This window comes from Pogoniulus pusillus, unplaced genomic scaffold (genome assembly GCF_015220805.1).
Source record: "Pogoniulus pusillus isolate bPogPus1 unplaced genomic scaffold, bPogPus1.pri scaffold_128_arrow_ctg1, whole genome shotgun sequence".
Lineage (NCBI taxonomy): Eukaryota > Metazoa > Chordata > Aves > Piciformes > Lybiidae > Pogoniulus > Pogoniulus pusillus.
Genome location: NW_026974565.1, coordinates 1 through 10,381, shown reverse-complemented (window position 1 = coordinate 10,381; position 10,381 = coordinate 1). Strand labels below are relative to the sequence as shown.

The window sequence follows — 10,381 nt, the reverse complement described above, 5'->3', positions numbered from 1 at the left end:
CTCACCTGGGATGCCAGGCGGAGGATCCCTTGGCCCGCAATGGGCCCAGCTTGGGGCTGGGCTCCTCCTGCACTGCTTATAAAGGGCACTGAGCAGGGAGGGCAAAGTGGCCACAGCTGGGGTGGGAGGAGACTTCAATTGACCTCCCCTTTTTAAGCTGCCCCAGGAGAGGCAGAAGCCTTTGGCTGATCCCCTTTGCGGGGGTAGGTTGGCTGTGTCCTTTGTGGGGTGGTGTTTTGGCTGTGTGCTTTGTGGGGTGCTTTTGCTTTTCTCTAAGCCACTCCTCCCCTTTGCTCTGCTTGGGATTTCTGTTCCTCCTTGGTATGCTGTGCTTAAAGCTGTGCTTGAAGTTGTGCTGTTTCCTTCATGAGATAGGTTTGCTTTTGTGCTTCCTGCCTTGCTCCTCTCTTGTTTTCACCTGTTGGGGGCCAGAATCTCCCTTCCTCTTGTTGCAGCCTGGCAGCAAGAGTCAGAGTCCCTACAGCATCTCGTTGCCTCCTTTGCTTGCTGCGACAGCACAGCTCTGGCCTCTGGTGTGGCTCTCGTTATTGTGGGGGGGAGAGAAGAGAGGAGGTGGGGAGGGAGAGAAAAATGGGGGGGGGTGAGGAGAAGAGGAGTGGGAAAAGAGAGGAGGTGGGGGGGTGAGGAGAAGAGGAGTGGGAATAGAGAGGAGGTGGGGGGTGAAGAGAGGAGGGGTGGGAAAAGAGAGGAGGTGGGGGGGTGAAGAGAGGAGGGGTGGGAAAAGAGAGGAGGTGGGGGGGTGAAGAGAGGAGGGGTGGGAAAAGAGAGGAGGTGGGGGGGTGAAGAGAGGAGGGGTGGGAAAGGAGAGGGGGGGGGGGGTGAAGAGAGGAGGGGTGGGAAAAGAGAGGAGGTGGGGGGGTGAAGAGAGGAGGGGTGGGAAAAGAGAGGAGGTGGGGGGGTGAAGAGAGGAGGGGTGGGAAAAGAGAGGAGGTGGGGGGGTGAAGAGAGGAGGGGTGGGAAAAGAGAGGAGGTGGGGGGGTGAAGAGAGGAGGGGTGGGAAAAGAGAGGAGGTGGGGGGGTGAAGAGAGGAGGGGTGGGAAAAGAGAGGAGGTGGGGGGGTGAAGAGAGGAGGGGTGGGAAAAGAGAGGAGGTGGGGGGGTGAAGAGAGGAGGGGTGGGAAAAGAGAGGAGGTGGGGGGGGTGAAGAGAGGAGGGGTGGGAAAAGAGAGGAGGTGGGGGGGTGAAGAGAGGAGGGGTGGGAAAAGAGAGGAGGTGGGGGGGGTGAAGAGAGGGGGGGGGGGTGAAGAGAGGAGGGGGGGTGAAGAGAGGGGGGGGGTGAAGAGAGGTGGGGGGGTGAAGAGAGGGGGGGGGGGTGAAGAGAGGGGGGGGGGGGTGAAGAGAGGGGGGGGGGTGAAAGAGAGGGGGGGGGTGAAGAGAGGGGGGGGGGTGAAGAGAGGAGGGGGGGGTGAAGAGAGGAGGGGGGGGGTGAAGAGAGGAGGCGGGGGGGTGAAGAGAGGAGGGGGGGGTGAAGAGAGGAGGGGGGGGTGAAGAGAGGAGGGGGGGGTGAAGAGAGGAGGGGGGGGTGAAGAGAGGAGGGGGGGGTGAAGAGAGGAGGGGGGGTGAAGAGAGGGGGGGGGGTGAAGAGAGGAGGGGGGGGGTGAAGAGAGGAGGCGGGGGGTGAAGAGAGGAGGGGGGGGTGAAGAGAGGAGGGGGGGGTGAAGAGAGGAGGGGGGGGGGAAGAGAGGAGGGGGGGGTGAAGAGAGGAGGGGGGGGTGAAGAGGAGGCGGGGGGGGGTGAAGAGAGGAGGCGGGGGGGTGAAGAGAGGAGGCGGGGGGGGTGAAGAGAGGAGGCGGGGGGGTGAAGAGAGGAGGGGGGGGGGGTGAAGAGAGGAGGTGGGGGGGTGAAGAGAGGAGGTGGGGGGGTGAAGAGAGGAGGTGGGGGGGTGAAGAGAGGAGGGGGGGGGTGAAGAGAGGAGGCGGGGGGGTGAAGAGAGGAGGCGGGGGGGTGAAGAGAGGAGGGGGGGGGTGAAGAGAGGAGGGGTGGGAAAAGAGAGGAGGTGGGGGGGTGAAGAGAGGAGGGGTGGGAAGAGAGGAGGGGGGGGGTGAAGAGAGGAGGGGTGGGAAAAGAGAGGAGGGGGGGGGGGCGAAGAGAGGAGGGGTGGGAAAAGAGAGGAGGGGGGGGGGCGAAGAGAGGAGGGGTGGGAAAAGAGAGGAGGTGGGGGGGCGAAGAGAGGAGGTGGGGGGGCGAAGAGAGGAGGTGGGGGGGCGAAGAGAGGAGGGGTGGGAAAAGAGAGGAGGTGGGGGGGCGAAGAGAGGAGGGGTGGGAAAAGAGAGGAGGTGGGGGGGTGAAGAGAGGAGGGGTGGGAAAGAGAGGAGGTGGGGGGGCGAAGAGAGGAGGGGTGGGAAAGAGAGGAGGTGGGGGGGTGAAGAGAGGAGGGGTGGGAAAAGAGAGGAGGTGGAGGGGGTGAAGAGGAGGGGTGGGAAAAGAGAGGAGGTGGAGGGGGGGAAGAAAGGACTGGGGGAGGGGCAAGAGCGGGGGGGGGAGGGGGCTGGAAAGAAGAGAGAGAGGCCTGGGGATGTTTAGTCTGGGAAGAGAAGGGATCTCCTTAACGTCTATACATTGCCGAGGGGCAGGGGTCAGCACCAAGGTGCCAGCTGCTGCTTGGTGGTGCTCAGCACTAGGACAAGTAACAACAGACAGAAGCTGCTCCGCCTCACCAGAGCAGAGATTTCTTGGCTGGGAGGCTGACAGAGGACTGGGACAGACTGAAACCAAAACATTGCTCAGAACACAAAAGAACCTCTGAAGCGATGGCAAAAAGCTCAAGGAAAAGAGGTTGGATTTTCATGATTCTGTCCCTTAAAATACATCAGACTAACAGCAGAGTGAAAAATGTGAAATTCATGCAGGTGGAACAGTTAGAACTGTGGCAGACATGATTGGCTGTTTTAATCCAGAAGTTCATTTGGTTTAAGCCTAGTTCTAAATAGTGACAATAGATACACTAGGCACAGCATAGCAACAAGCTTACATCAAAGCATTTCTAAAGCCTCTGCAACTAAGTCCTTCTTGACTGACAAGAGCATCACCTCACTGAATAAGCAATGAACTCTACCATTACAGCAGCCTTGGCCTCATAGAGGACTCTCTTGCTTCGTTGCAGAAGTCCATCACCAGCCTGTGCCTGCAATGTCAAATGGAACCATGTCAAAACTGCTGACACTTTGCAGTTATGATCCCAACAGTTCATTCTTCAGACCTCCCAACCCTTAAGTCCCTTAAGAAGGAAGTGAAAAGCAATTGCTCTTGCATTTCATGCTGCCCAGACGCTCCCAGCTCCTCCAGTAAGGCTAAGCATTCCAACAGGCTCATGCCAAACTCTCCCACAGTTGTTTGAGACCATCACAGCAAACTAACAGCAAGTTGCTGCTCTGCTCTCAGACCACAGAGGCTGCCTAGGGAGTCGCCGTCCCTGCAGCTGCTCAAGAAAAGCCTGGATGAGGCACTTAGTGCCATGGCCTAGCTGACTGGAGAGGGCTGGGGCTAGGTTGGGCTGGATGAGCTTGGAGGTCTCTTCCAACCTGGCTGATTCCATGATTCTAAGTGTACAAATACCCCAGCTGTGTGCTTTGAACCTTGTCAATAAGCTTTCTGCAGAGACTGAATGATAAGAAACAGGTTGGTTGTAGTTATTAACAACCTTTGCCTGGATACCAACATTAATATTGGTTATTAATTGTGCATCACTCATAACGCACCCATTCCATGGCTCTTGGAGTTCCCACAGTGAGAACAGCAAAGGATGGCACACCCCAAGCACTCCTCACCACGTATTCACTGCCAGCACCCAGCACGGGAAGACAGCCAGGACAGGAAGATAAATCACACGGCGTAACAATCGGAGCCACCGCAGCTAAGGGGGGAAAAACCAAACACCAACCAATATATCTCAAGCCACAACAAAGACTTACTTCAGCAGCACCATCCAAGATATCCTTCATGAACTTAACCATGTCCTCTGTCTTCTCCAGGTGTCTGTCTGGCAGCAAACACTGCTGGTTGGAGGCATTCAAGGCGACGGTAGTACGGATGGTCAGCTCGCTGGCAATGGAAAGCAGATGGGTTACAGGTTTGAAGAGCCACAGTGTAAAACACTGCAAAGCAAAGAATTCCTACAGCATGTCAGAGGGCGCTCAGTGAGCTTCTCCCTGTGTGTGTTCCCTTAAAGGCAAGAGGGGAAGGGGGAAGAGAATGGTACAAAAAAGCTTCTCAGCAGTACTTTGTCCCCTCACATCCGTGCAGGCAACGCGATGGAAGCTTACTGCATTTCACACCCCCACAGGTAGCTCATGACTTCCCCAGCAGCAAGAGATCACAGACAGGAACCTTGCACATGAAACGTACTACTAAGGTAACACAGGAAGTCTTTCAGCATGCAAAGGCAAAAGCACAACCCAAAACATTCCACATGGCCACAGTCCAGCTGAAGAACGAAAAACTGCTGGAACCAGTTCAGAGCAGGACCACGAGGATGAGCCAAGGGCTGGAGCACTTCTAAGAGGATAGGCTGAGGGAGCTGGGGCTGCTCAGCCTGAAGGGGACAAGACTCCAGGGAGACTTTAAAGCTACCTCCCAGTACCTGAAGGGAACCTGCAGCAGGAAGGCTGCAGAGGGACTTTTTCCATAAGGGTGTCTAAAGACAGGGCAAGGGGAATGGTTTGAAGCTGAGGGAGAGCAGGGCTGCTCAGAGTGGATCTGAGGAAGAAGTTCTTCAGCATGAGAGTACTTTGGCTTGCAGAGACAGAAACACTGTAATGCCTGTTCATGAATTTACAGCCAAGGTCACAAGCGTGCTTCTGTCAGCAATTACTGCTTCTATGCCCACCAATCACACAGTAGTGTGTCCTTTGTGAACAAACAGCATCTGAGGCCAGCTGCACCAAGTATTCAGCGACAAAACAAAGCAAATCAACAAAACAAATCTCCTACTTACCCAGCCAAAAAAGCAAACACTTCTCTGCCAGAGAAACAGGCAGAAACATCTCAGCAGACAGACAGAAGAGCTTGCACAGGAGAAGCAGGTGAAGAAGGTCTCCTTTTTGGCACCTATAAAGCACCAGATCAATCACATCACTTTAACTTCAAATGAGAGACAGCTGCTTTTAGATTCACTGCACTCAGGTGTTCATCTAGAGACAGCCCACAGAAATCCAGAACTTGTGCTCCCTGAGTCCCCGTGAAGCTCCTAGAATCTTCCAGAGCACAAGCACAGGATGTTGTGCATGCTTTGATCACCCAGAGAAAACTTACAGAGCTGACATCTTCAACTCTGGTTTTTCCCTTCCTTCACTCCAAAGGCCAGAGAAGAAGTAGTCAACTGCAAATGCCAAGCAACTTCACTCCCGAATGATGCATTTGAAGACAATGACCATTAAGGGCAAATGTCAAGCATCTTGTTAACCTACTCCAATGTGCCTTGTCTGTACTGAGTGCAGCCAGCATCCTTCATGCACTTCATGCTGCTTCTCTGAGGGAGCTCAGTTGTATGCCTCTCTTAAAGAAAGCATCAAGAATGAAATGGGACTCTCCTGAAATCAGAAGCACAGGCAATGCATAACCATTCTTTACAGCCCCAGTTACAAACTGGGCAGGCTGCAGAGGTGCGCCCAGGCCAACCTCATGGCATTCATCAAGGCCAAGTGCAAGGTCCTGCACCTGGGTGGGCACAATCCCAAGCACAACTCCAGGCTGGATGGGGAACGGCTGAGAGCAGCCCTGAGGAACAGGCCCTGGGGGTCTGGGCTGATGCAAAGCTCAAGAGGAGCCTGCAGTGTGAGTGCAGCCCAGACAGCAACCCTGTGCTGGGCTCCAGCAAGAGCAGTGTGGGCAGCAGGGCAAGGGAGGGGATTCTGCCCCTTGCCTCTGCTCTCCTCACACCCCATCTGCAGTCCTGGGGGCAGTTCTGGAGCCCCCAGCACAACCAGGACATGGAAGTGTTGGAGCCAGTGCAGAGGAGGCCACCAAGATGCTGAGAGGGCTGCAGCAGCTCTGCTCTGAGCACAGAGTCTGATCAGTGACCTCACTGCTGGCTGCAGCTACCTGGAGGGAGGCAAAGTCCTACAGCTGTGCTGCTCAGGGACATGCTTTAGGGGTGACCTGGCAGTGCTGCCTTAAGGGCTGCCCTGGATGATTTGGAAGCTCTTCTCCAACAGCAACCACTCCATGCTTCTACTCCTCAGAACCGGTGCACCTGACTGCCAGAAGGAGCACAAACTCCACACAAAGCCTTACCTGACCCAGCCTCTTTGGCCACCTGCGTCTCGTGGGGGATGTTCCTCAGCATCTGCTCCTCCCGCATGAGCTGGTGCTGGGCTGAACCCTCCTGCTGCCTGGGGAACGGCCATGCTGCTCCTGCTGCTCCTTCAGCTCATGCCATGCTTGCTGGAGAGAGCTGCAGAACCCAACGGCAGCACAGATTGACACGGAGGGGCTCTGGCAGCAGCAGCTTGAGTGCAGGCAAATCCATCCCTGCAGCTGAGCACAGACATTGCTTTGGCCCAGAGCCGCTCGCAGTGGCGCCTGGAGGACCTCGGAGGCCTAGAGCGGCTTTGACCAGCGAGAGGAGAGCCCAGAGCGTCGCCTGCCAGCCGGAAGTGACGGCACGGAGGCAAGATGGCGGCGCGGAGCGAGCTGCTGCGGCTGTACCCAGCCCCGGGGGGGTCTTAGGCGGAGTTGGGGGGTCCCGGGAGGGGTCCGAGAGGGCTCGGGGGGGAGCGGGGGAAGGGGCTGGGGGGTTTTGGAGAGTCCCAGAGGGGCTTCGGGGGGGCCCCAGGGGGGTTTGAGGAGTCCCGGGGGGGGGGATGAGGTGGCTGGGGGGGGGCGAGCAGTGGGGGGAGGGTCTGGGGATGAGTCAGTGGTTGCCAGGGGCGCTTGGGGGGGTCGCAGGGGGATTTGGGGGGGGGGCCGAAGTGGCTGAAGGGGGTAGGGGGAGGGTCTGGGGGTGTTGTAGGCGGCCCCGGGGTTGGGGGGGTTTGGGGGCGCCTTGGGAAGGGTCCGAGGTGGCTGGGGGGAGGGGGCAGTGGAGCAGAGGGAGGGTCTGGGGGTGTCATGGGGGTCCCCGGGTGAGGTTTTGACGGGGGTCAGAGGTGGCTGGGGGTAGGGGAAGGGTCTGTGGGTGCCATAGAGAGTCCCAGGGGTGCCTGGGGGGGACTGGGAGCAGTGGGAGGGGACTGGGGGGACGCTGGGGGGTGCTGGGGTCCCTCCCCCGAGGCTCCTTGACCTGCCCTGCCAGGGAGGTGCTGCTGCCGCTGCCTGCTGGCCTGGCACAGGTGGCACTGAGGGCGCTGGGCCCAGGCCTGCAGCCCCCAGCCCGGCCCTGGGGGAGGCCTCAGCAGCGCCCCCAGGCCAGGCTGCAGTGCTGCGGGGACAAGCTGAGGGCCTGAGTGGGCACTGGGGGGCGCTGGGCGGGGACGGGGAGGGGCTGGGGGATTAGTGGGGGCATACAAGGAGGTGAGTGGGGGTCTCTGGGAGGCCAGTGGGCGGGTCTGCGGGTCCCTGGGTGGTCCCTAGGAGGGTCTGGGGGTCCCTGGGTGGGCCTGAGGGTCCCTGAGAGGTTCCTAGGAGGGTCTGGGGGTCCCTGAGCCCTCCCCCCGCAGGCTCTGGGTCTCCCGGGGGGCTGGAGGCCTGCGGGGGGAGGTCTCCTCCTTCCTGGAGCTGCTGGGGCTGTGCTGGAGACCATCGGCCGCTTCGGAGGGGCGGGGCAGGGGCAGGCCCCGCCCACGCCAGAGGATGCACCAATCAGCTGCTGACCCTCCCCGTCCTAACCAGTTCCCCCCCCCCCAATAAAGCACCAAACTCCGCCAGGTGGACCCTGCCTTCATTTATGCAAATGAGGGGGCGGGGCACAGGGGTGACCATGCCCACAGCCCCCACAGGATCCACCAATCAGCTGCTGACCCTCCCGCTAACCCCTCCCCAACCCCCAACCCATCTCCAAGGTACTCAAAGGCAGAGCCTGATATTGAAATGTATGCAAATGAGGGAGGCAGAACAAGCGGCAAACCACGCCCATCACAATCCACCAATCAGCAGCCACCTCCTGAACTCCTCCTCCAAAGGAAGCTCCAAATCTGTCACCATATAATTAGTTACTGGGGGGCGGGGGTGGAGCCGAGGGGGCGGGGCCAGGCACAGCATGGGGGAGAGGGCGTGGCTACGGAAAGGGCAGGGACTAGACACAGCATGGGGGAGAGGGCGTGGCTATGGAGAGGGCGGGGACTAGACACAGCATGGGGAGAGGGCGTGGCTATGGAGGGGGCGGGGAATAGGCAGTGCACGGAGGGGGCGTGGCTAAGGAAAAGGGGCGGGGACCAGACACAGAACAGGGAAGGGGGCGTGGCTCAGAAAGAAAGGGGCGGGGACTAGACAGCAAGGGGACAGGGGGTGTGGCTATGCAAATAAAGAGGCAGCAACCAGAGCCAGGCAAGAAAGGCCAGGGAGGGGGCGTGGCTCCGCAGCCCGGGGGGCGTGGCTCCGCCAGCCCACTCCTCCCGCAGCAGCAGACCCCTGCAGAGCCCTGCAGTGCCCTAGAGACATCTCCAGACTCCTACAGACAACTTCAGACCTTTCCAAGGGCTCTGCAGACCCTTACAGACCCCTGCAAACTCTTCACACCCCTAAGACCTCTACACACAGCCACAGCCTCCTCTGCAGAGCCCTGCAGCCCCCTCCACACCTTCAATGGATTCCTGCAGACACTTAACAGATGCCTGACAGAGCTCCACAGACCCCTGCAGACCTTTACAAGATGCCTGCAGACACCTGCGGGCCCAGAACAGAAACCTCCACACACCTGCTGAATGCTACAGACACTTGCACACCCCTCCAGCCTCCTAGAGACCTCTAGGGACCCCTCCCGACCTTTCCATAGAGCCCTGCAGACCCCTGCATGTCTTTAAGAGGCCCCTAGAGACCCCCACAGGCCTCTACAGACTGCCAGAGAACCCTGCAGACCCCTACAGACACCTCGAGACCTTTGCAAGGCACCTCAAGACCTTCACAGCCTTTTGAGACACCTACAGCACCACACACACCTCTACCGACCCCTAACCACCTCCACAGACACCCAGAGAGCCCTCCAGGCCCCTAAGGGTACCTACAGATGCCTCCAGACCCCCGCACACGTGCAGACAGCGCCGCAAAGGCTACTTACGGCAGCTGCGCTAAAACGCGTCTCAGATGCGGCGCCGCTGCCGAGCAACTCACCTGCCCAAACTCCTCTGCTGCGAGAGACAAAGAACGCAGCTCTGCCGGGGAACGCGGGAGGCTTCCCTCTGGCCCGAAACGCCCTGCCCGCCTGCCTGCCTGCCGCTCTGTGCTCGCCGCCATTCCGCTGCAGCCTGCTCAGCGCCACTGCCGCTCCCTGCGGCTCCGCCCGCGCTGCTCCGCCCCGCTCCCACTGCCGCATGCGTCCGACTGCGGAGCCCTAGCGGCCCGCCCCCCCGAGCGCCGGCCCGCCCCCCGAGCGCCGGCCCGCCCCCCGAGCGCCGGCCCGCCCCCCGAGCGCCGGCCCGCCCCCCGAGCGCCGGCCCGCCCCCCGAGCGCCGGCCCGCCCCCCGAGCGCCGGCCCGCCCCCCGAGCGCCGGCCCGCCCCCCGAGCGCCGGCCCGCCCCCCGAGCGCCGGCCCGCCCCCCGAGCGCCGGCCCGCCCCCCGAGCGCCGGCCCGCCCCCCGAGCGCCGGCCCGCCCCCCGAGCGCCGGCCCGCCCCCCGAGCGCCGGCCCGCCCCCCGAGCGCCGGCCCGCCCCCCGAGCGCCGGCCCGCCCCCCGAGCGCCGATCCCGCCCCCCGAGCGCCGGCCCGCCCCCCGAGCGCCGGCCCGCCCCCCCGAGCGCCGGCCCGCCCCCCGAGCGCCGGCCCGCCCCCCGAGCGCCGGCCCGCCCCCCGAGCGCCGGCCCGCCCCCCGAGCGCCGGCCCGCCCCCCGAGCGCCGGCCCGCCCCCCGAGCGCCGGCCCGCCCCCCGAGCGCCGGCCCGCCCCCCGAGCGCCGGCCCGCCCCCCGAGCGCCGGCCCGCCCCCCGAGCGCCGGCCCGCCCCCCGAGCGCCGGCCCGCCCCCCGAGCGCCGGCCCGCCCCCCGAGCGCCGGCCCGCCCCCCGAGCGCCGGCCCGCCCCCCGAGCGCCGGCCCGCCCCCCGAGCGCCGGCCCGCCCCCCCGAGCGCCGGCCCGCCCCCCGAGCGCCGGCCCGCCCCCCGAGCGCCGGCCCGCCCCCCCGAGCGCCGGCCCGCCCCCCCGAGCGCCGGCCCGCCCCCCCGAGCGCCGGCCCGCCCCCCCGAGCGCCGGCCCGCCCCCCGAGCGCCGGCCCGCCCCCCGAGCGCCGGCCCGCCCCCCCGAGCGCCGGCCCGCCCCCCCGAGCGCCGGCCCGCCCC

At 62.4% G+C, this 10,381-nt stretch overlaps 1 protein-coding gene across 13 annotated transcripts; it reads right to left on the bottom strand.

Moving 5' to 3' along the window:
- Positions 1-2,885: 2,885 nt before the first annotated feature.
- On the bottom strand, positions 2,886-9,460 carry LOC135173901 (protein disulfide-isomerase TMX3-like). 13 transcript variants are annotated; one of them, XR_010301542.1, is made up of 6 exons: positions 9,225-9,443; positions 6,252-6,494; positions 5,271-5,548; positions 4,954-5,066; positions 3,932-4,061; positions 2,886-3,144 (listed from the first exon to the last, which is right to left on the bottom strand). XR_010301542.1 is itself a non-coding variant. In XM_064141107.1 (6 exons), exons 2-6 carry the CDS (start codon positions 6,316-6,318, stop codon positions 3,046-3,048), a joined length of 525 nt encoding a protein of 174 aa, XP_063997177.1. In that variant the 5' UTR covers positions 6,319-6,494; positions 9,172-9,443; the 3' UTR covers positions 2,886-3,045. The 13 variants fall into 13 exon arrangements, 8 of the variants coding, with proteins under 8 accessions (XP_063997177.1, XP_063997176.1, XP_063997178.1 ...); XR_010301541.1 differs by having other exon boundaries at positions 5,426-5,513; XM_064141107.1 differs by lacking the exon at positions 5,271-5,548 and adding an exon at positions 3,719-3,873 and having other exon boundaries at positions 3,971-4,061; positions 9,172-9,443.
- Positions 9,461-10,381: the final 921 nt, after the last annotated feature.

What these genes read in the sequence shown, in the direction of transcription:
- LOC135173901 (XM_064141107.1), bottom strand. Translation starts at nt 6,318, where the DNA reads ATGCGGGAGGAGCAGATGCTGAGGAACATCCCCCACGAGACGCAGGTG. An exon ending in GGCCAAAGAGGCTGGGTCAG is followed by an intron (nt 5,067 to 6,251) that starts GTAAGGCTTTGT and finishes GGTGCTTTATAG; the next exon opens with GTGCCAAAAAGGAGACCTTC. An exon ending in TGGAGAAGACAGAGGACATG is followed by an intron (nt 3,874 to 3,970) that starts GTTAAGTTCATG and finishes TTCCCCCCTTAG; the next exon opens with CTGCGGTGGCTCCGATTGTT.